The following is a 25266-nucleotide window of genomic DNA, read 5'->3' on the forward strand; positions in this document are numbered from 1 at the left end:
CTCTCACTCGGTTAGGAGATTGAGGAGAGTGGACGTAGGCAAGGGAGTGCCGAACCACTATAAATCTGAGTTTGAATTCTCTAACTTTATCTCTTTCCTTTATTTATTTTGTGCATATATTATTGTGTGGAAAAAGATTTTGAAAAACCCAATTCACCCCCCCTTTTGGGTATTTTCCTTATATATTCATAGCCTTTGTTTTATCACACATAATGCCATGCACCCAAAATACCCACAAAAAACAGAGGAAGATAACCAAGAAAACAGAGCACAAGGAAAAGAAACAAAAATAAACCAGTGAAAGCCACATTTCATGATCGTTCAATAGGCTCATACTGGTGGAAAAATCACAAACCAATTCAAAGCAAAAATGCAGTCCATATCTCTAGATGCCCTATAGTGAACATGATAAAGAGCCTCACCAATCAACAAATCAATACCCAGAAAAAGCAGCTGAAAATGAGAGAAAATCAATGTGGAAATAAGGGATAAAAAGCTCATAGTAGTCCTAATTGGAAAGCGCCTCGCAAGCAGAGAGTTGCTTGGCTTCAAACTCTACTCTCCTCCCACGAATCAACAAGATCTTCCCATTTTCTACTGGCTCTCCTTCTCGAATGACTCTCTTAGCTTACTCTCAATCTCCTATTCACCCCAAAAATGTCTCTCCCCCACAATTTTTCTTCCCTCCTCCAGCTATCTTCCTCTCAGTCTTTTCTTGCCTCACACGCTATCAACCACGCTCCTCCTGTAATGGCCTATAGAATTTTCATGCCACGCGTCAGTTGCTGGTTCCCCACAGAAAAGGTCACTGCTCTAGCCCACTCTCTCATAGCCTACTGCCAAAAAACCTCCTCAAAGGTGGTAAACAATGCTCCAAAAATAATAAAAAAACTTAGACCAAAAATGAGGGTCTACACTTTGTCTTGATTAATAAATCTCAATCTAATTAAAGAATTGATTAAAAATAAAAATCGATAAATTTTAGGCTAAATTAAAGAATACTATCTATTCACCTCTTTTAGGTAATTTGGTAACAAGATCTTAAACTATCATATTCAATAAAAAAATAATACCAATATTATCTTTTAATGTTGCATGCGAATAAAACCTGATTAAACTGAAAATCAAGTCATTATTTCAAGAGACAATATTATTTTTGTTATTAAATTTGAAACAACTTTCTATGCAACCCATAAAAGAACTTCCTAAAATTTTGCTTCTTAATCAAAATATTTTTAAGAAATATTTGGTTAAAAAGGATGAAATAATCCCTAAATTATGAATCTAACCCTTCTCATATTTTTTTCTTAAAAAGTAACCATTTTTTGACATAAATACCTTTTACCATTTCAAGTATTTATATGTAGGTTTTCAAACAAAGGGTTATTTTTTCAAGAAAATAATAAGAACATTTTTTTCAAAATGAGACAAAAATAAAATAGACAAATGGTTAAATTTCAAAAATTTGGTTTTTATTGATCATTTTAATCTAATAACCCTATTTTTTTTAAATATTTTGTTTGCAATTAAAATGTTTAAGAGAAATTGCAAGCAACACTACTATTAATTCCAGATCCATCATAAAAAAGAAAATAAGGAAGAAAAATAAATGAAAATAAAAAAAAATAAAATAAGAAATGAGATTTTAATAAATAATTTTACATATTTCTCCAAATTTTTTATTTTCTTATTTCCTTTTTTATATAAATTTAAAATATATAAGATTTTTAATAATTTTTAAAATATTTATTTCATTAATTTTCTTAATTAATTATATAAGAAAATATTCATTCCTTTTATTTTATTTTCTTTATTAGTAATTTCCATTACTCTTAAGAAAATTAGTAATAAATCACTTAAAGACCTATGAAAATGGCTTCGCATGGGGGTGGTGTAAGATCCGGAGCCGGGCCTACAGCTGAGTTAGGCTTGGAACATCAGTGGCGCCCTATTTTGTGTTTGTTTCTTGCGCTTTGCCGTTATTTTCCAAGAAAACCAGGACGAGACAATTTGACCTGAAAAAAAATCAGGTACGCACATATTCAATCCTCATCACCACCATTTACTTCTAATCTCCATCCTCTTCTTCTCAAAACCCTAACCCTACACGCCCTTCCCCCCTTTTCCTTTATGTCATTTTATTCTCTTCTGTAAAAACAAGCATTCTTCATTCCATGGTAATTGCAGTTTGGATTTTGAATCTTGGAACTGCTTTTCTTGTTTTTCAAAATAAAAATTGCATTTGAAATGTAATCCCAATTCGGTAGCCCGACAGTTGGAATTTGTGTCTATGTGTTCGCTTATGTTGAATCTTGTTGATTGTGCTTATAGAAGGGACCGGATGAGCTTCATTGTGCCAGGGTGCTGTTTTTTTAAGCATTTTTGAAGTGCTTTTCTTGCTTTTCGAGGCTAACATCGGTGCATTTTTGTTTCCTTCTGAAAAAATGGTGACAATGTGATTTAGGGTTTTACTCTTTTGGCAGTGGAATTTCATATCATTGAATGCTCTTAGGCTTATGTTTTAAACGGCTAGCTGTATTTCTATAGGCTACTTTGATGATTGTTCAATTTGCGTTACATTTTTCCAAAATTATGCGAACATGCTTAGCTTTTCTGTTACCCATGTTTCAAATGCGATTTTTTTTTTTTTTTACTGATGAATTTGCAGTACATTTTTTTTTAATAGAATTATTATAATTTTCCAAGTTCCAACTGATCATGAGCTGAGTTTTTCTTGCCCTAGATGAATTAGAGAAGAAAGAAAGTGCTAAAATAGTTGCAGTTCTTGAGAATTTTTGTGCATTTATTCATCATTCTGTGCAAGAACCAAACAGGGAAATCATAGTTTACTAGTTGCTTTTGAATTTTCGTTTTTTTTTCCTTTCCCTTTTTCCCTTTTATGCGGTAACCAAGTGGAGCAATCTAAATGCAATTTACTGACTTCTTACCTTTAGATAACACTCCCCTAGTACCGCCAAATACTGGTTTTTGGTCTATTGTCTGTTGCATTCTTTAGGTGTTATTATTATTATTATTTTTGTTTTGTTTTGCTCATTCGGTCATATATTCTCCTGCAGTGTATGATTTTCTGGTTGCCATGTTCAAGTTTTTTTAAATATATTTTTTGAGCAAGATCATGCGCTAATTGAGGGATGAAGCTTATGAGTTATTGAGAGAAGATTCATCAGATGGCAGAATATGCAGCTGTACCATCATACATGAAGCTGGATATGCTAAGAATTTCCATTAAAGAGAGAGGCTTGATACCTCGGGATTCATACTTCAAAGTGGTTCAAAGGTATACTTGTCATACTCTTTTTTTTTTTGGGTTTTCCATAATGTCATGATTTGTGATTTCTCAGTTGCCTTGAAGAATATGAGTAAACATATTGTTATAGATTATGAATTTTGATCACCCTATTCTTGTGTGAAGATTTTGTTATAGTTAGTTTTACTATCAAAGTCATGTGCTATGCATGTTTATGAAGTTAGAAAATGATTGTATGATTAACAAGAATAATACCGTTGACTTTGAAGGCCATATGTTAGCGTCAAAAATAAATTTGTTGTTGACTTTTTGTGCTTGCATATTATCACTGGGATGTGAAGTTTTAAAAATATAAATGGTCTTAATCTTTGGTTTTCTGGTTGTAGAAAGTGTTCATATGGAAGCTATAAAGTTGCCCGGCTGTCTTCCTGGCAAATATGCGTGTCCACTGCTCCTGTTGTCTCAAATCTGAAAATAACTCATTGTTCCAAGGAAGGTTCCTTGAGGTGTAGTTGTCTTGCTGATGGTGCGACCACATCTGATTGGGTACCTGTTGTTGACCAAGTGCTCCTAATGGCCAGCATATTTCTTACATATATGGCTGGAGTAATACCAACTGAGAAGTCTTATTTCAGTTCTCAAAGGAATGTCTCAGATGACAATGCTGTCCATGAAAGCTCTACCTTTTCTGGTAGGTAAGGGTAAGCATATCAAAGACTTCAAGGTGGAAGTATGTCTTCCTATATGTAGTTGATGAATTTTGTAGGTTGTTTGAACACAAGTAGGTAATTCCATCATTTGGGCCCCTTGCTTCCCTTAATTGCTTAAGATATTTTCTCCAATTGCAGTGCCTTGAAGAATGGTGACCAAGTTAACCTAAAGTGTGCTTGGGATGTAGTGAAAGGGAAACTTCTTGATTCTCTAAATGCTATTGAGCATATTGGTAGTCTGGAAAATGGAGTTGTTGAATCTGAACAGCGTGCAAAGCGGCCTTTAAGTCTGCATGCTATTGCTGATGGTCCAAGGTTACGGTTGCTTTGGGCTTCTTTTCAGCAACTTGAGAAAGAGGCAGGATCTGTCATCTCCTTCTTCTCTGGTTATTTTTTCATGTGTTTGTTCTGTAAAGAAATTTTATTTATGAGCTTATACTGGTTTTGAAAAGATTGACAATTTAAGACAAAAATAAAAATATGGTATGAAAAAAGGACTAAAATTCTGTTCTGGTTGGAAGATAGGTTATGCTGTTTCTAACAATGATCTTGAAGAAAATATTTTAGAATGTACAATTGCTCAGATAAGAAAATAAATTTATGCAAAAAATATGTTATTTTTCTTTCTTTTTTAACGTGCTCAAGCTTGATTAAATGCCACTTATGGTAAAATGTGGAAAAGTTTAGAGTGTGAGAGATGGTGGTTCTTTGTTATTGTAGTGTGGTTGCATTTAAAACTTTAACTAGTTTCAAACAAGATCCTTCCTTTTTGTCAAAACAACTTCTATTTAGCACTTGATACTGTTTTAAGCAATTCATGAAGTGGCTGTAGCACATTGTTTTCTTCCAGCATTGCAGGAATATGTTCCAGATCCACTTAAAGCATATATAATAATACTAACTATGCTCATATCCTTAAATTTATCGTTAAAATAAATCATCTCAGAGTTTCATCATAACTATGCATCACTAAGTTATATGCACGATTTATTTGGCAGTGTAAGTGTTAGGTTTAAGTAGTGAAGAACACTGATGCATCACACTAGTGCTAACTATTTGTTGAGAAGTTTGTTTAGCATACGGATGTATGTTATTAACAAAAATGGGAGTCACTTTCCTATAGAGTTTGTGAGGTTTCCTGATGTTTAGTTATGAGATTTGACTAATTTATTGTCCCTCTCAAGGCTTGCAACTTTAATGAAAGAATAGATTATCTTGGCTACTTATTTATTTTCTGGGCAACTGAGAATATAGTAAAGGACATAGTAAAGTATGTTGCTTGTTTTTCCTTATGGTTAATGACTTCTACATATCATAATGAAAACTTATCTTTTCTTGCCCTTCCTTCTTTCCTCTTTTTCTCCTTCTTTTTAGTTGGGAAAATTGATCCCATGGTCCAGCATCTTAAACACATTTTTAACACTTTCTTTGGCCCCTTAAGCTATTTTGCCTATTCTTTTTTCTGATTAAATTATATATGGTTTTGCAGGTGGAGAATATCTCAGAAAACTCTGAAACTGTTACAATGGATGATTGGTTAATACTTTTTTCTGAAATTATTCAGAAGTTGTGCCAGCCTATATGTATGGCTTGGCTAGAAAAGGAGTGCACTGAAAATAGAAAGGCTGATAAGGTGCCTTGGAAAACTTGAGTAATGTATTACATTATAAATATTGCTGTACCTGACATGCTGAGATGTGATTTTTTCCCCTTTTCAGGCACTTCATACTTTAATGTTTGAGAAGTTAGAAGGAGACACCTCCATTTTACAGAAAATTAGAAATTCAGGCAAGGAGGATCTTTTTGCGGAGTTATTGTGCTTTCTTAGATTTGGGTCTCTCAGGTAAATTCATCTATGATTGTCATTTCTCACCGATTTATTTCTTTTGAGCTATCTTTTCAGCATTTTTCTAATCACTCAAAGATGGAACATTCTGAAACATTGTGGCAGCCAGAAAAAAAAAAAAAAATGTTCTACTCCTTTTATGAACAGGATCCTTTTGAAAATGTCTTGTTTTTACATGCATACATTTTAGAACTCAATCAAACACTAATTGAATGAACTTCCAGGAATAACATGCCCCATCATTGTAGCTTTTAGATGAGTTTTTGAGAACATTTTTTTCTAGTCATCATATTTCTTGTGCATGTGTATGCTTTTGTGCAGTGCTATTTTTTCCCTTTCTCTTTAGGATAGTTTTAAATGAATGTTGCATTCTTACATATCTCTTTATGTAAAAAAACATTTGTATTAAGGAAAGATGAAAAGGTTTCCCCCTAAAAGGAAAAAAGAATCTTGAAGACCATACAATAGCAAGAAAGGTATTTAATTATTATGGAAAAAAAAGCAATTAAGAGTTCTTTCTATCCATAGTAAGATTCTTTGGAGTTAAAGGAATTTAAAACCTTGGAGATGTTGTTTCTCTCCATACATTGATAAGTTTCCAATGACTGTCATAATAATTTTTAGTGTTAGGCAAATCTTCTATTGCATCTTTAACACCTTCTCTTTTAGCTTCTTTGAGTTGTATGGCTTGCACTTACCACAGCTAAAGGGGCTTAGTGAAAATAATATTTCCTCGTGCTTTTGTAGTATGTTAAGTTACCAAGCAAAAACTTAAGTTATTAGATTATGGACTATTATAGTATGTTAAGCTACCAAATTGAGGCAAAAACTTAAGTTATTATATAATGAGCTAACAGTATGTATTGGCCCCATACTTGCATGAGGTGAGGCAAACCACAAATGATGGATCACAGTGAAACAGATGGAAAAATTGGAACTCAAGACCTCTAGTTAAATAGAACTTGAATACTATGTTAAGCGATCAATTTGACCTAGAAGCTTAAGTTATTAGGTAATGCTCCAATAATGTATATTAAGCTATCAAAGTAAAACCCAAATAACTAATTAGGCTTCTTTGTCAAACAAACAGGGCTTGATGGGTCATGCCACCTTGAAGAGGGAAAAGATGACTCATAAATTCTACTTGTTATTATGCTTGTATGAAAGGATGATAATCGATTTGTATTTTCCCTTTTTTTGTTTTGTTATCCATGTGTGTGTGTGTGTGTTTTCCCCTTTTCTGGTTGGCTTTGTTGTTGTTATTGTTGTTTGTGCATGTTCTTTATATATATATATATGTATGTATGTATGTATGTACTAGTGTTAACTTCTTTAGGTAGGGGCTTCAAAATCATTTGGTACTTTAGTAGACTAAATCATTTTTATTGGAGTTGATTAATGAATGATAAGCGTATATATTGGTAGGTTTGTTTCAGAATTGTGCATTAGGTTCACTATTCGAAATGTTTGTAGCATTGAAGAAGTTAGATCTGTACATATTTTGAGGGAACAGAGATCGCATTTGGCCATTTTTAATATTTTGAAACTAGGATTGGTGGTAAGAGTTTGCAACCACATTTGGGGATTCAAATTGGTTTGACATATATTCTGCCTTTGCAAGTTCTACTTAAATATATAAAAGAAACATGATAATGCGTGGTTCAATTACCAATTCACCTTAGTTTGACTTGGTTTTTTGTTTGTAGGGATTTCACAAGTTCAAAGCCTATGCTAGGTAGGGTTAGAATCGACATTTTAACATGGTTGACTTGTAACACTGCTGGATCAACCTACTTTTTAAGTCAAAACTAGGCAATTCAACCTCATTTACACTTTTCGTGAAGTTGGAACATTGGAAAGAACCAAAAGAACAATAGACAAAATACACAAGCTATAATTGTAGCTTTGTGTCTTAAAAAATGATGAAGTTGAAGTGAAATAGTTTACAAGGAATAATTTTTCACCTGAATAAAAAATTTAATTTAGAATATGATGTTGGTTATTAAAGGATATAAGTCTAGGAAGGCAGATTTTGTGGAGGGTAGGCAGATTTTAGACGCAGTCTTGATTGCAAATGAGGCTGTGGACTCAAGGTTGAAAAGCAATGTAGTGGGTGTGCTATGTAAGTTGGATATAGAGAAGGCTTATGATCATGTCAGTTGGAGTTTCTTGATGGCAGTGCTTAAAAAGATGGGCTCTTGGGAGAGATGGATAAAGTGGATAGAATGGTGCATCTCTACTGTGAAATATTCTGTTTTAATAAATGGTTCTCCTTCCGGTTTTTTCCAAAGCTCAAGGGGTTTGAGGCTAGGAGATCCCCTCTCCCCTTATTTGTTTGTGATAGCTATGAAGGTGTTTAGTTGTTTATTGAGAAGGGCTATTAGTGGGGGCTTCTTATTTGGGTCGAGGGTGAGAGGTAAGAGTGGTGAGGGGATTCTAATCTCGCACTTGTTATTTGCGGATGATACGTTGGTGTTTTGTGAGGAGTCTCTAGACTGGATGACGTATCTAAGCTGACTTCTCATGTGGTTTGAGGCGTGTTTAGGGTTGAAAATCAATTTGGAGAAGAGCGAGTTAATCCCGGTGGGTAGGGTGCATGATATAGAGGACTTGGCCTTAGAGTTAGGTTGTAAAGTGGGTGGTCTCCCTTCTTGGTATTTAGGTTTGCCTTTGGGGGCCTCTTTCAAATTAGTGGCTGTGTGGGATGGTGTTGAAGAGCGTTTCCGAAAAAGACTTGCAATGTGGAAAAGGTAGTATATTTCAAAAGGAAGGAGACTCACTCTAATCCGAAGCACTCCATCTAGCATGCCTGTATACTTCATGTCTCTCTTTTACTTGCCAAGAAAAGTGAGGTTGAGACTAGAGAAGATTCAGAGGGATTTTCTATGAGGTGGGGGAGCTCTTGTACAAAAGCCGCATCTTGTTAGGTGGAACTTGGTTTGCTTGGAAAAAAGGAAAGGTGGTTTGAGTGTGAGAGATTTAGCTCTGATGAATATAGCTCTCTTAAGTAAATGGAATTGGCGGTTTGCCAATGAAATAGAGGCTCTTTGGAAGCAAGTCATCAGTCACAAGTATAGTGAAGAGGAGGGGGGATGGTGCACTCGGGCAGTAAGCGGGAGATATGGTGTTGGGCTTTGGAAAGTAATTAGGAAAGAATGGTTGTTTTTAAATGGTAGGTTAGCCTACCAAGTGGGTAGTGGGCAGAGAGTGAGATTCTGGATGGACAAGTGGCGTGGAAAAGAGCTACTTTGTGAGTCCTTCCCTTCTTTAGTTTCCATCTCTTTGTCTAAGGATGCTTGGGTGTCGGATGTTTGGAACCTCGATGGTGATGGGGATGGTTGGACCCCTCTTTTTTCAAGGGTGTTTAATGATTGGGAGATTGAGTTGGTGGAACGTTTTTTGCATAAGATCCAAGCCTTCCGGGTGCAAAGGGAGGAGGAAGATAGAGTGATTTGGAGAACATCTAAGTTTGACGCTTTCTGTCAAGTCTCTTTCTTCTATTTTGGAGCCCGGAGGTTCTCCTTTGTTCCCTAGTGGTAGTATTTGGAGGGTGAGTGTGCCTCCTAAAGTGGCCTTCTTTGCTTGGGAGGCTTCTTGGGGTGAAGTCTTAACTTTGGAGCAACTTCAAAGGAGGGGATACTCATTGGCAAACAGGTGTTTTCTATGCCTTTCTGAAGTAGAGATGGTGAATCACCTTTTACTTCATTATGTAAAGATGCGGGTTCTGTGGAATCTTCTTTTCTCCCTTTTTGGTGTGGCTTGAACTCTCTCGTGTACAGTGAAAGAAACTCTTCTTGGGTGGCATGGAGCGTTTGTGGGGAAAGCTCGTAAAAAGGCTAGGCAAATGACCCCTTTATGTATATTTTGGTCAGTTTGGAAGGAAAGAAATTTGTTAGCTTTTGGGAATGAGGAGCTTTAACTTCAAAAACTGAAATATTTTTTTGTATGTAATCTTTGGTCTTGGATTAGGGTGTCTATAGTTTTGAGCCCTTCTTCTCTTATAAGTTTTTTAGATTGGTTAGGCTCAAAGTAAGGGAAGATGGTGTGTTTCTCTCCTTTCCCCCTCGGAGTGCGACTTTGGGCTGTTTTTGTATACTCCCTGTATACTTTGAGGGCATTGTTTTTGGTGCTTCCTCTTCTCATTTAATATGCATCCTTTTATCTATAAAAAAAAAAATTAAGTCTAGGAAGCTCTAATTGATTCTAAGGAGCTAAAGAGTCTTTTTTATTTATTTTTTATTAGAAACAAAAAATGTATTAATTATGAATAGAGAGTTTGTGAGAAGAATGGGGAATCTTCCTCAAAAATACAAAAAAGCTTATCAAAACAAATTGAACTCCTCCACTATACAAGAAGATCTACACAAAATGGGACAGATCACAAAAGAATGTACAAATATATCATCTCCTTAAACCCGAGCTAAGCTCCTCTCATTGTTGATCCAACCCTTTTGGTCTACGCATTGAATGCCAATTGAGTTGAATTGACATTGGGAGCATTGCCTTTAAAATCGTCAGTACAAATGGCCTATAAAAAAAAAATACAAAAAAGAATAGAAATAAAGTAGATCCTAAAATATCTTTGACAACCTCCATTTATCCTCAAAGATCCTAGTGTTTCTCTCTCACCACACGATCTAAAGCAAAGTGAGACAAACAATCTTTCAAAGGGTCTTACCTCTAATAGAGCTCCTTAAATGGCTAAACTCATATATGAAATGATCATTATGTTGCATAAACTCCTAAGTTGAAACCCAATCCATCTTGGCTATCTAAAATAGCCTGTGCCATAGGCCCAAAGTAGTTAGGCAATGTAAAAAGAGATGGTCAAGGATTTGATGAGTTTATTGTCTTGCTATATTCAAATCTCAGTCACTTGAATGAATTCTATATGTGCCATGGATCATATCCTCTCTAATATAGAATGGATTTTTTTGCTTAGGGCTTTATGTGCAAAGGTTGAAGGTTGATTAGGAATATCTAGAGCAAGTTGAGATGAAGGGTTTATTAAATTTAATTAAGAGGTTCCATATGTGGTTTATGTAACACAACATGCATAGAAGTTTTTTTCTCCCTTAAAGAGTTGAAGGGAAAAAAAAAAGGTGGGAAATGTGAGCAATCATATGTTTCCTAAGCAATCACAATTTGGAAATAATCTAAATCACTTAAAATAAGGCTCTGTTTGGGAAGTGTTTTTGAAAGCAGTTCTGAAATTTTTTTTTTGAAAACTATTATCTAATGTTTTGTAAAACAAAAGTTTGTTTAGGAACTTAATGTTCTTAACTTGTTTTCTATGTTTTTAAATGTATTTTAAACATAACTTTTATCTGTAGTGCTTTATTTTTTATCATTCTTCATTTTTGAATAATTATGTTTAGTCCTTAGAAAATAAGTGAAAACAATTAACAGATGTTCTCTAAAACACTTTGGGTATGTTTGGTAATTGTTTTCAAGAACAATTTTATGTTTTTTAGAACAAAAAAATTGGAAAACACGTTGGGTAATTAAAAATTGTTTTTTGTTATCTATTCTTAAGAACAAAAAAATTGTGTTTTTAAAGAACATCTTTTAATTGTTTTTTGTTGTTTTTTGAGAACTGTTTTAAAAAATAATTATACAAACATGTAGAATGATTAAAAATAAAGCATTAGACATAAAAATTATTTTTAAAATATTAAAAACAGGTTAAAAAAGATTTTAGGTTTTCAAACAGATTTTTGTTCTATAAAATATTAGGGCCTGTTTGGTTGCTGTTTTTGAAAACTGTTCTGGAAAACAGTTTTTGAGAACAGTTTTTAAGAACAGTTTTTGATGTTTTTTTTAAAAAAAATTGTGTTTGGGAACTGAATTTTAAAAAACAGTTTTTGTTCTCAAAAACAAAAAAACATGTTTGGTTGAGTTAATAAAATAAAAAATTTAAACAAATAAAATAAAAAACACGTTTGAAAGATGTTTTTTTTTTCTTTTCTAATTAATAAAATATTTTCTTCAAGTAATTTTACATTATAAATTTATAAATAATTTTTAGATATATAGTTCATTTGAATTAAAAAAATTATTTATTTTATTAATTTAAAAATAAAAATATTTTTTATATTTTTTTAAAATAAATCAAACATAATAAAATTATTTTTATTAATATTTTTTTATTTAATCTTAAAAAGGTATAACATATTCTATTAAATTGAGATAAAATTGTGCTCGTGATTTATTAATTTTTTTTTTTATCTCTACTAAATCCAAAATGTCACCCACTTCTCTCTCTCTCTCGGGCATCAAAAAGCCCTTTTCTGAAGTTGCCCTCCATCGGGCATCAAGAAGCCCTTTTCTGAAGTTGCCCTCCAGCCAAGAGAATCCCTAAAAGGCCCTATTTTCCTCTGCCACTCTCAATCCTCGCAGGTACTAATCTAATCATGTTATTATTATTATTTTTTTTTTTGCAACCCCCGTTTGATTACCAAGAAAATCCATCCCCCATTCGATTTCCGGGAAATTTCATCCTCGTTTGATTTCCGAGAAAATCCAAGCAAAAACCCCAAGGAAAACCAAAAAAATGGTTCTTTTGCTCCCTGTGTTTTCTGGATCCGTTTTAGGGGTCTCTTTGCTATTGTGCCATTGGATTTAAATTTCACGAACCTTGAATCAAGACTGAGACTGTGCTGGAGAAGAGATGAGAACGGGAAGAAAAAAAAAACACGGAGAACAAGTTGTTTTTTTTTGTTTAATTTTGTTCTGTAAACAGTAAAAAAACGAGGAAAACAACATTTTGTTGTTCTCTAAACAGTGCCATTTTGAGAACACGGGAAACAACAAAAACAAAAACGACCCTGTCAACCAAACGAGTTTTTGGTGTTTTTTGTTTTCAAGAACAGAAAACAGTTCTTGAAAACACTAAACAAACAGGCCCTTAGAGAACAATTTTCAAAAACTATTTTCGAAAACAGTTACCAAACATGCCTTTTGTTTTTTGTTTTTAAAAACATAAAACTAGTTTCTGTTTTCTAATTGCCAAACATGTTTTCCTATTTTTTTATTATGGGGAACATAAACTGTTCTCAGAAACAGTTGCCAAACAAGGCCTAAGAGATTTAAGCTAAAAAACTCATTGTTTACTCACTATCAAAGAGGGGTTGACAACCCTTTGTAGACTTGTAAATAATGAAAATAACTATTCATAGCACTTAAAGCAAACAATCTACTATCTTCAACTCATAATTTAGACAGTAATAACCTAAAATGATGTAAATGGTTAACAATGTCATGCCATATTAATTTGTTGTAGTCAAAATTTTTTAAGGCCTTCTTCAAGTGTGATAGTTCAAGTATCACTCTAAGGTGGAGACCGTTCAAAAATGCATTTAGAGCAAAAAATAACTAAGTAAATAAATACATTGAACCCCCAAAAGGTGTACAGCTTTTTCACACTTGAAGTTTGAGGCATAAGCCTCAATGATGTTGTACATGTGCGAAAAATAAAAATAAAAATTAGAAATAGAACAAGAAAAGAGAAAAAAACCCCTACATTCATAGCTCTGTTTTGTCGGCTTCATTCCTCTCTATTTTCTCTTCCTCATCAATGTCTCCTCGTCTCTTGTTAGCATCACCACTGCTCTGGTTCATGTAGGTTGCAGCCTTGCAAGTGCTTCTCTCTCTCTCTCCCTCTCTCTCTCTCTCTCTCTCTCTCTCTCTCTCTCTCTCTCTCTCTCTCTCCTTATTTTTGTGTTATTAAATTTGTTGGAAATGAATTTTTTTTTCCTTTCTATCTAAATCATTATCAAAATTACTTATTTGATAGGACATTAATTTTTTAACGATATTGTATTAGGAATAGAAATCTAATTCATTTTTTTATTAGTATTTTTTTCCTTTTCTCATTTGATAGCATATTCTTTTTCCATTTATAAGTATTAAAATAGATCTCAATTATATAATTTAGTTATTATCTTTTGTCAAATTGATAAAGATTTATGCAATTAAATTATTATTGCTTTTTCATGTTGAAAAAAATTATGTATTCATTAGTGTTTAGCAGGGAAGGTTGCTGTTACGACCATAGCTTGTTTACCCTGCATGGGGTTGTGATATTAGAAGACTTGGTGATAACTTTAGCTGATGGGATCTCAAGTGTATATTTGGAGCTTATTTCTGTAGATGGTAATGTGTCAAATGAAATGAATAGCTTGGGTTGGAGATTGTGTACATTGTCGACCCGAGCACTTCAGAGACTACGTAATGAGGTAGTTGTTTTTTTCTTTAGCAAGCTACTTGTTATGGTTGTGGATATTTATGTTCCCTTGGTTCCTTGAACTCTTTTGTGCTCTCTCTCTCTCTCTCTCTCTCTCTTTCATGGTACGAAAATTTTCCTTGCGTTTAAGGGTTTTATTTTATGTTAGGTTACTTTAATCTGGAGTTTTTTAGTCGAGGTTTCAACTCTCCTTTGGTAGATTACCTTGAAGTGGAGCACTTGCATGCAAGGGTCATTTTAGATCTAAGGTCTAAGATTTAAACCTCCAATGAACATCTGAACTCCTTTCAGAAAAGAGCTCACTGCTTTTGCTATTAATTATTTATATTTAGTGTTACTTATATGATACATACCCAAACATGAATTTTGTTCTCCTATTGGTGTGACTTCTATCTTTTCCTTTCTTCAGAAAGAATATTTCCTTTTTCAACTTTTAGAATTCCAATTACCAAAAATATGGAGCAATTACATTCTCTTAGTCTCCTATTAGGTTGAACCTTGAAGATAAGTGTCAGCATTTCTAATAAAACAGTGACAAATTGTGATATATGTGTATCACCAGGGCTGATCATACTCTCACATCTCAGTATGAAGTGGCCTAAGAACCTCTAAGAAAGGGTTTTATATTTCATACGGAGCTCTATGAATCTGGTGGGTAATTCCAGTTGCCTTCAAAATTGTCAAGAAAACATTATTTTTGGGGTTGAATTGATGTGGGCTGTAAACCAAACAAAAGTTCAGGTAAAGGTAAGAAATATGATGAAATTAGAATAAGTGAAGAGAATTAGATTTTACACAATGAGGTACTGACATCTGGGATTATGGAACTGGGAAAAAAAATTATACATTTTCTTTACAGTTTGGAATTTTGAGGTGATCATATGGTTTATATGATTAGTATGGTAAGGCCATTAAAGGGAGCACCTTGTTGCCTTACTAACTAGTCAACAACTGATAAGAAGTTGAGGCAGGCAGTACTTGGATGTTTGCTTGCTTTTAAGTAGTTGCTTTAGCAACAAGGCTCATGCCCTTTTACAAATTGATCAATTTTCTAGTTTAGGAATGAGTTGACTAAAGGTAGATCTTGACTCAAGTGCTCACAAGTCCTTATATGCTCGTATTTGAAATTTATGAAACATGGTTAATGAATTGACTAGATCTTTCTGCCTAACCCTTGATAGGCTAGTTCATTAGGTTCTTAGCCCTGAAAATGTCTAGAGTCTGATTTTGATTTCGGTTTGTATGGGATGTGTATATGATTATTTGATATAGTGCATATTAATGGCTAGTTGATACCTAAACATGATTGTCTATTATCTTATATCCATTATCAATAAGGTAGATTGAGCAGGACATTGCCTATAGAATCAGAGTAGGGATGGCAAAAAACCCATTGGGGGAAGGATACAGATGGGTGCAATACAGGGACTCTCCACCCCCCTCTCCTTGATTATATATATAATTTTATATTTAAAAAATTTTAAAAACTAAATGTAAAAATTGTGAAATTAAAAAAACTAATGAGGATTCCCCATCAGGGAATGCGAATTGTATTTCAATAATGGGGATTCCCTATCCCCACCCTGCCCAATCTAAGACAAGGAATGGGGCAAGGATGGAGAACAAATTTACAAGTGGGGACGAGGATGGGGATGGGAACAAGGGAGCCTTCCTTGACTTTGACCTAGCCCGTCTAATATCCCTAAATTAGACTATGATGGATGAAGTGGAGAAATTGCCTTTGGATTCCAAAATTTTCAATTTTGTGATCATAGAATTCCTCATAAAGGAAAATTTCTTGAGGTCATTGTATGATCGCCACTTTATGGTACAAAATGTTGTGCCCCTAAGAGACTACATTATTGATGGATGGATATGGCCTAATTCAGGATATTAAGATGGGTGGGTGGTGGTACACGGAAAGGTAGATTAAGAAATGAGCGCATTGGTGAGAAGGCAATGGTAAGCATAGGGAAATTTAGGCTAAGGGGGTGTTTGGTTTTTATCTGAAATCTAAATACACCTCAATTTAACTTAAATCTGAATAAAATTGAATGCATAAGCCTAAATGATATAATTGTTTTCATTAATGTTTAAATATTGTTTAGTGTTACTTCTTTTTTTATATGCTACTGAAAATTAGTAATTACATGCTTTTTCCCCTACAAAAATAATTATCATACTTATTCTTATTTTATATAATTGAGTTGAGATATCAAAAAATAATATTTGACTAAAAAAAAAAATTCCATTGAACATATTTTGCAATATCTCAAAATACCAAAGTTTATTACAATAATAAAGAAGTCTAAAAGTTAGTAATTTAATATAATTATCCTTATAAAAATGATTATCATGAAGAATGTTGAAAACGAAGTGGTTTGGACTTTTACTGGTTTATGGGCCGTGTAATAGGAAGGAGAGGGAGATGTTGTGGGAGGAGTTAGGAGCGATAAGGGGAATTTGGGATGAGCCTTGGTGCATAGGAGGGGACTTCAATGTTACTTTATCTCAAAGGGATAGGAGCAGGCAGGGTAGCCTTAATGGAGCAATGCGTAGGTTTGCTCAGGTGGTGGATGACCTTGCCCTTATTGATCTCCCCTTGCAGGGGGGTGTGTACTCTTGGAGTGGGGGAAGGAATAACCAGACTTGGGCGAGATTGGATCGTTTCGGGGTATCCCAGGGTTGGTTAGATATCTTCAGGGGGGCTGTTCAGTGTAGGCTCCCTAGGCCTACCTCTGACCACTTCCCTATTCTGTTGAAGGGGGGTGGGATGAGCCGGGGACCCTCTCCATTCAGGTTTGAAAATATGTGGCTCAAGGTGGATGGGTTTAAGGAGCTCCTTCGGGAATGGTGGCAAGGAGGGGAAAGAGTAGGAAGGGCTAGCTTTAGAATGGCTGCTAAAATGAAGGTGATGAAGGAGAAAATTAAAGTCTGGAACAGGGATGTTTTTGGTAGAGTGGAAGTGAATAAAAGCTTAGCCCTTCGGCAAATTGAGTTTTGGGACAGGGTGGAAAGTGGTAGGGACCTCTCAGAAAGGGAAACGGATATGAAAAACGAAGCTAAGGAGAACTTCAAGAAGTGGGTTCTTTTGGAAGAAGCCCATTGGAGACAAATGTCTAGGGAGCTGTGGCTTAAAGAAGGGGATAAGAATACAGGGTTCTTTCACAAGATGGCTAGTGCCCATTGGAGAAATAACTTTTTGGATAGAATTATAATAAATGGCGAGGAATTGGTGGAGGAGCAAGAGGTGAGGGAGGGGATTGTTAAGGCTTTTCAGCTTCAGCTAAGGGAAGAACCAGGGTGGAGAGCCGACTTAGAGGGGCTGCATCTCAAAAGTCTCAACCATAGTGAAGCTGAAGCTTTGGAGGTCCCCTTTACTGAAGAAGAAATTTTCGCTGCTCTGATGGATATGAACGGCGATAAGGCCCCAGGCCCGGACGGGTTCACTGTGGCCTTTTGGCAAGCTTGTTGGGACTTCGCTAAGGAGGAGATAGTAGAGCTGTTCAAGGAGTTATATGATTAGAAGTCATTCGCTAAAAGTCTGAACGCAACTTTCTTGGTCATCATCCCAAAAAAAGGTGGGGCTGAGGACCTAGGGGAGTTTAGGCCTATCAGTCTGTTAGGGGGGCTGTACAAGATTATGGCCAAAGTGTTGGCCAATAGGCTGAAAATGGTGTTAGACAAGGTGGTCTCGGATGATCAGAATGCGTTTGTAAGGGGGAGACAAATTCTAGACGCCTCTCTTATAGCTAATGAGGTGGTTGACTACTGGCAAAAGAGGAAAGAAAAGGGGCTGGTGTGCAAGTTGGATATTGAGAAAGCCTACGACAGCATCAGTTGGAGTTTTCTTATGAAGGTCTTGAAAAAGATGGGCTTTGGGTCGCGTTGGATGGATTGGATGTGGTGGTGTTTCTCAACGGCAAAATTTTCTGTCCTTATTAACGGGGCTCCAGCAGGCTTCTTCTCCAGTTCTAAGGGTCTGCGTCAAGGAAACCCAATTTCTCCTTATCTTTTTATTTTGGGCATGGAAGTGCTGAGTGCACTCATAAGGCGGGCAGTACAGGGGAACTTCATTTCCGGTTGTAGGCTTAGAGGCAGAGGGGATGCGGAGATAATGCTGTCTCATCTGCTCTTTGCAGACGACACTATTATCTTCTGCGAGGCCAGCAAGGATCAAGTAACTCATCTTGGATGGATTTTGGCGTGGTTTGAAGCGGCTTTTGGGCTAAGGATCAATCTGGCCAAGAGTGAGCTGATACCAGTAGGGGAGATTGATAATGTTGAGGAAATGGCGGTGGAGTTAGGCTGCAGAATTGGAAGCTTTCCGGTTAAATACTTGGGGCTGCCTCTTGGGGCCCGGCACAAGGCCTTGCCCATGTGGGATGGGGTGGAGGAAAGAATGAGGAGAAGACTTGCCCGTTGGAAAAGACAATACTTGTCGAAGGGCGGGAGAATCACCCTGATTAAAAGTACCCTAGCTAGCATTCCTATTTATCAAATGTCCATCTTTAGAATGCCTAAGTCTGTGGTTAAAAGGCTGGAGAAACTTCAAAGAGACTTTCTTTGGGGAGGGGGAAACACGGGTAGGAAAATCCATTTAGTCAATTGGAAGGTGGTGTGTACACAAAAGGAAAAGGGGGGTCTTGGCATAAGGAGGATGGGGTCTTTGAACAAGGCCTTATTGGGCAAGTGGATTTGGAGATTTGCCGTAGAGAAGGAGGTCTTGTGGAAGAAGGTAATTGGGGTGAAGCATGGGTTGGAGGACGGGGGGTGGAAATCTAAGGAAGCCCGGGGGCCTTTTGGAGTGGGAGTGTGGAAGGAGATTTTAAAGGAAATGGGCTGGTGCTGGAACAACATGAAGTTCAAGGCGGGGAGGGGGAATAAGATTATGTTCTGGACTGATCATTGGTGCGGAAATGAAGCTCTGTCCCAAGCGTTTCCCCAGATTTTCGCCTTGGCAGCATGCAGAAATGCATCGGTGGATGAGGTGTGGGACCCGAGGCTTGGCCAAGGAGGGTGGAATCTCAGTTTGGTTAGAGATTCTAACGATTGGGAGCTGGGGCTGATAGAGGATCTGCTTTTTTTGCTAAGGGACATCAGAGTAACCCCTGAGGAGGACTCAGTGCTTTGGAAAGGGGGGGATACTAATAATTTTCGGATTCGGGGGGCTTACAATCTGTTGGCAGCCCCTAATCCTCTTGTTTTTCCGGGAAAAAATATTTGGGTGGATATGGTCCCATCCAAAGTGGCTTTCTTTGCGTGGGAGGCTACTTGGGAAAAAATCCTCACATTGGATAGGCTGCAAGTGCATGGGTGGCAGCTTCCAAATTGTTGCTTTTTGTGTGGTTGTGAAGAGGAAAATGTAAATCACATTCTTTTACACTGTACAGTGGTTAGGACCCTTTGGGAAATCGCTTTTGCCTTATTTGGGGTCTAGTGGGTGTTTCCAGAGAGGGTCAAAGAGGCGTTTTGTTGGCAGGGTTCTTTTGTGGGTAAAAAAAGGAAGAAAATATGGAAGTCCATTCCGCTATGTATTTTTTGGACGGTGTGGAAGGAAAGAAATAAGTTAGCTTTTAGAGGGGGTTTTTTGGCTATTCAGTCTCTCAAGAACTCTTTTGTATGTAATCTGTGGAGTTGGGCTAAGTTGTATAGGGGAGAGGAGTCCTCTTCACTTCTAGGCTTCTTGGAGTGGGTAGCGATCCCTTAAGGGCTGGTGAGGTGTTCTTAGTTTTGTTTTTTTGGCCTTGGGGGCTGCTTAGTATACCTTTTGTATGCGGTGCGGCCTTTTGGCCTTCTTTAATATAGTTTCTGCTTTTGCCTATCAAAAAAAAATATATATATAATTATTAGAAAAATCATTATTCTTATTTATTGCCATAAAAATTAATTTTAAAAATATCCTTTTTATTCGTTATTTATTATTATAATAAAAAATTTAATAATTATTTTGCAACAAGTAAAACTCTCTTTTAGAGAGGATTTTGGGTGGTGGACGATGCCATATTACTACCAAGTGGTGGAGGAGAGGCTAGCAAGCCAAGAGGAGTGAGAGTGTTGAATGTTGATGAACAACAGAAGCGGAAAAAGAATAGAATCCGTGTTTGGGAATTGTAGAAGCTTCAGTTAAGAAAAGAAAAGAGAAAAGAAACTGACTTTTTCTATTAAGGCAAAAGTAAACAAGTTTCACCTTTTCCATTTAAATGAAATTGTCTTAAAAAAAGCGATAAGTTAAAGTGGGAAAAAGATAAACAAGACTTTTTTGCATGGGAAGCTAGTTGGAGAAGAGTTCTAAGTTTAGATAATCTTCAGAAGAGAGGGCGACCCTTGGTGAATAGATGTTATCTTTGTAAGCAGGTGAGGGGCGAGGGGGTGGGAGTGTTAAGCAAGAGGGGGAGTCGGATCATCTACTTCTTCATTGCTCTAAAGCAAGGCTTCTATGGATCCTATTGTTTTCCTTATTTAAGGTGGCTTGGGTGATCCCGTCTTCAATGAGGGTTCTACTCTTAAGTTAACAAAGCTCCTTTGTTGGGAAGAAAAGGAAAAAGGTGTGGAACGCTGCTTCTCTTTGTATTTTTTGAACAATTTGGAGGGAACAAAATCAAAGAGATTTTGAAGATAAGGAACAAAATGACCAATGGTTAAAACTTTTGTTTCTTTGTAATCTCTCTTTTTGGTTAGCATGTACATAAGGGAAGACTCAATGCCCTTGTTTGATTTTGTAGAGTGGGTGGGGTCTCGTTAAGGGCTTGGGTGTTTTTTGTGCTCTTTTTGGAGGGCTTGCTTTAGGTGCTCCTTGTATACATCCTGTGTACATTGGTCTACTTTGGTTCTTTTTCTAATTTTTTATATACATTCCATTACCTATAAAAAAAAAAGGATAAACAAGGACTAGTAAACACATGTAGTTGTTAGAATGTAGAGTTGGTACCTTGAAAATAAACGAGGGAGAGTCATTTAAGATTAGTTTGGCTATGTGCAAGAAAGACTTATGAGGGCATCACAACGAACGAACAATTTAATAAAGTTGAAGGTTCTAAAAGGATGAGAAGAAGACCACAAAGAAGTAAGTCGATGTGGTTCAAAACAACATGATTGCCAACAATTGATAGAGAATGGGGCTCTACATAGAGCTGAATGGTGAATAGAGCATTGATGTAGCCAACCTCAAGTAATTGAGATTAAAACTCTGTTGAGTTGTATTGTATATAAAATTAAGGTTTATTAAAATTTGAAATATCTATACCCATCAAAAAATATTTGAAATATATAATATATGGTTGATTATGCCTAATTTTATTCAAGGATTTTTTTATTCTTTATGTGGTCAAACCTAGAGACACTCATATGTGCGTGCACACATGTTTGAGGCCATGTTCCTTGCTGGTGAATCGTGAAGCAGCAAACTGGCAACCTGTTCTGCAAGGCTTGGGTTAGCCAGGTGGAATACTCCAGCGGCCTAAGGCCACTCCTGATTAAAAGCCCAACAGATAATAAGTCCTTCCACAAGATAGCAGCTACGCAATAATGAGGTATAAGGGTTCTTTTCTATCCAGAAAAGGAAGAGTTTTTATTTTACCATAAACAAAGACATGACAAGCCACTGACTAATATGTATATTTTGGCAGTTCGCATTTTTTTGAGCAATTCCACAATAGATACCCTTTAAGATTTTTATGTTTAGAACTTGATTAATATTATTTGATAACTGATAGAATCTATGGATTGGTTGTAAATTTCTACTATTCTTTATTCTAATTCCTTTCATGGAAGAAAAGAAATCTGGTTACCTTTCAGTTTTGTTTTGTATAAGAAACTATCCTCGTACTAACATTTAGGAAAAGGATGATTTACAAGAATGACAGGAGGTTCTACATTTTTGGCGATTTAAATTTAATACGTAATTTAGAAACATGGAATCCACCTGCAAGAGCTTCCAATTTGTCCACTTGTTTATGTTTTTGATGTGTTCAACTTGAGCCTACCATGGTGCACAATTAAGTTACCATAGCTTAATTGTTTATTCAGGTCAGGTCTTGCCATGAAAGGAAATCGGAAGGTTTTGTCCTCCCATGGAACAAGAGTGCTTCTGGTTCTTAAAGAGAATAATAGAAGATAAAATTCAGTTAGAACGATATTTAAAAAAAAAAAAAAAAAACCCTCAAAATCAGATGGGGTTTTGGTCAATCAGGACACCAACTCAAATAAGCATAGAGAAAAATGTTAAGTTTAGATGGTTTCTACTTGAACCTAATATGCTATTATTTCAAATTTAAGTTAAAGTTGAGCTTTGGAGTGTTGAAGCAATGTTCTTGTTGGGTGAAATGATTTTGTGAAATTCTTAAAATTGATTCTAGTAGAGGTTATAGCTGCTCATCCATATGTATTCTAAGACATTACTTGGTCCTAGCTGGTTGATTTAATCTATTCTGCAACTTGCTTACTTTAAGGAAATATTTGAATATATTTTTTAAGCATTAAAAAACAAAGCCTTACAAACTATCAAACTTTCAGATCAATTTACATTAAATAACATTTTGCGCACTTATAATTCACATTAATCCCACTAACAATTCAGACTTACATATTTTAGTTGTTATTTTGTATTTTTTTTTTATCTCAATTTATTCTAGGGTTTGCAGATTCCTTCTGAGTGGCATTGTATCCTACTATATCATCGTTCTGGTACCGTGTTGTGAAAATGTTGTTCTTTTATAATTCACTAAGTTTTTCCATTTTCAATGTTATTTTAATCATTATGAGCAAATGTTTGGTGTGAATGCTCTGAGGTCCTTGAGCATCAAGTATATTGTCGCCACAGTTTACAAGTAGAGAGTTTGGACCAATTTATGGTGTTGTGACAAATTAATCTTACCAAGGAGGCGGATATAAAAATATTTTCTTCTTATATATTATATCATATATTCATGTGAGTATGCAGGTATGCATGAACACACAAGGCTTTATGTGGATATATTACTTTTTTATTCAAGTCCTGACATATGCAATATCTCAGTATAAATGTTTTTTGCTTTTCATTTTGTTCATTTGTTCTTATTTTATTTTATATTATTTATTCATTTATTTATGCCTGTGTGTTTGGTGGTGGATAGAAGTTGTGTTTGGGATGGTTTGTTGTTATTAGGGGTTCAAGATTGTTTTACTTCTGAAAAATTGTTCATTTTCCTAGGAAATTTTGTATTTGTGTCCTATTGCATTTATATATTGTATTGGGATTGTAAGGGTGGATAATTTTCTCAACTTTTACTGAGATTTGAAGCCTTTCTTTTGTTAAAAGGTGGCATTGAAGCAGTGGTTGTATCAGAACATGGAAGCTGTTGTTTCTATGTATGAAGATTGCTTTGACCTTTGCACGCTTCAAAGCCAACTCATTGAGGAACCAAGCAAGAGCCAGGCTGAAAATTTTAGCTGGTGGAAGAAGCTTACTGTGAGACAATCTGGATCATTGTCAACACCTTCACAATGTGTTGTGATCAGCCATTTCTCCATGCCTGTAAAACGGACTAAGGAATTAAGAGCGCTCACAGGGTGGTTAGTATTCTCTTTGCTTCACAATTCTTTACTTGCATGCATGGCACATGGAAGTGAAAATTGAGTCGATGTGGAGGGGCATGTTACTTGACACATCACTCAAATTTTGGGGACAAAAATTTTTTGTGCTTCTGATTTATGTAGTTGCCTGATAAGATTAATTTGGGTAAACATAGAATCCTGATTTTGTAACTTGACCATCCATAATGGGAAATATTGTATAGGGTTATGCCATGGGATTAAATCTAGGTGGCTGAAGTGGATATTTTCAGGGCATCCTGTAACAGTGTGATCCTTGCATATCATAACATTTTGAAAATATCCTGAACAACAACAAGACCTACTTAGCTTTAGTTTATCAAACATATTGACATTTACATACAGTACATATTTGGAAATGACAAGGTCATGATGGATGGACTGATGGTGAGAATAGGAAACTTACCTGTAATGATTTATTAGGGAAATTCTCAGAGTATACTTATAACATGTGGTAAGTTGGAGAGGTGATTGCAATGATTTGATCATATTTTTATGGCATCCATTTAGAAAAATGGCTAGTGGCTTGAAGAAGGCCAGTGGCAAAATTTTTCTAGGAGACTTAGAAACCCATGCTTTAGTTGAAGATATGCTTCTTGATTACCTAAAGCAACTGAGCAGGATTCATATCCCTTGTAAGTATGGGGTGCTGTCTAGACCTCAAAATCTGGTCAGAAAATCAAGTCCCTTCCTTTGAAGAGGGATCATATCACTCAAACTTGGTTCTACCGGTTCTTTAAATTATTTTGACACATACTTCAATAGTTTAATCTTCTTGATTGTAAGCATAAATAGCCAGTTTGCCATTTATTACTTATTATCTTTGGTTTTTTGTGTTGCAGGAGGTACTACTTCAGCCTATTCCTTGAGTTATCTGACATTACTATGCCATTGATTAGAGCCATTTTTACTAAAGTCAGTGATGCCGTGTCATTCTTTCTAGTTTGCTTGATTGGGCGGTCATTAGGTCTCATTTACACAGGGATAAGGCAGTCCCTGCGGTGGAACTGAGATATAACTGGTATACCTTTTGTTTTCTGTGTGATTTTCGTTTGAACTTTTGTGCTTTATTTAGTGATAGTCTTCATGAACAACATATGCCAGACTGTTGGACTGGAGCTTTCATTTTTTGCATAGGTCACCTTGAGGCCTTCTGCATGTCCATTGTTTAATAAAACTGAGGATCTCAATCACTTTTGAACTGAGAAACTAGTTCCAATTCTAAGTCAACTGTAACTGAACTTCCAATATTTTATATTATTAACCATGCCCAAAGGGTTTATCTAAGGGTATTAGTTTAAGAAGGTGAACTTCGCGAAAATTACACATTGACCCCTTTAGATAGGACCAGCTGGGGACTGGAGGGCCATGGCCCCCCCAATTTGGAAAGACCTGTGGATGATGACCCCTCTTCATTCTCTTCTCTGACCAAACAACTCCTGGTGCACTGTAGATGACAAATTGTCTTCTGTCCAAGGGTCCCAAACAATGTGCTTAGTAGGCTATATCTGCTCTCTCTTTTCTGATTTTTAATAAGAATTTCTTTGGTTTTGTGAGGGTCTTCTTTGATTCCTACCTCAGTTGTGATACAGTTCAGATTTAACCT

The 25266-nt window shown here is 35.8% G+C and overlaps 1 protein-coding gene across 3 annotated transcripts; it reads left to right on the forward strand.

Annotated features, from left to right (window-relative positions):
- Window positions 1–1887: 1887 nt before the first annotated feature.
- Window positions 1888–24964, forward strand: LOC100244728 (uncharacterized). Of its 3 annotated transcripts, none has more exons than XM_010654191.3 (9): window positions 1888–2030; window positions 3078–3298; window positions 3655–3963; window positions 4117–4336; window positions 5468–5611; window positions 5697–5821; window positions 13857–14061; window positions 23368–23621; window positions 24503–24964. In XM_010654191.3, exons 2-9 carry the CDS (start codon window positions 3189–3191, stop codon window positions 24669–24671), a joined length of 1536 nt encoding a protein of 511 aa, XP_010652493.1. In that variant the 5' UTR covers window positions 1888–2030; window positions 3078–3188; the 3' UTR covers window positions 24672–24964. The 3 variants fall into 3 exon arrangements, with proteins under 3 accessions (XP_010652493.1, XP_010652494.1, XP_010652495.1); XM_010654192.3 differs by having other exon boundaries at window positions 2021–2177; XM_010654193.3 differs by lacking the exon at window positions 1888–2030 and adding an exon at window positions 2193–2361.
- The last annotated feature ends 302 nt before the right edge of the window (window positions 24965–25266 follow it).

Source organism: Vitis vinifera, chromosome 7 (assembly GCF_030704535.1).
Source record: "Vitis vinifera cultivar Pinot Noir 40024 chromosome 7, ASM3070453v1".
Lineage (NCBI taxonomy): Eukaryota > Viridiplantae > Streptophyta > Magnoliopsida > Vitales > Vitaceae > Vitis > Vitis vinifera.

Bases quoted from the DNA above. Each gene is read 5' to 3' on its own strand.
- LOC100244728 (XM_010654191.3), top strand. From the start codon at position 3,189: ATGGCAGAATATGCAGCTGTACCATCATACATGAAGCTGGATATGCTA. The intron at 4,337-5,467 runs GCAGGATCTGTC...ATGGTTTTGCAG, and splicing joins TTCAGCAACTTGAGAAAGAG to GTGGAGAATATCTCAGAAAA. The intron at 5,612-5,696 runs GTGCCTTGGAAA...TCCCCTTTTCAG, and splicing joins AAAATAGAAAGGCTGATAAG to GCACTTCATACTTTAATGTT.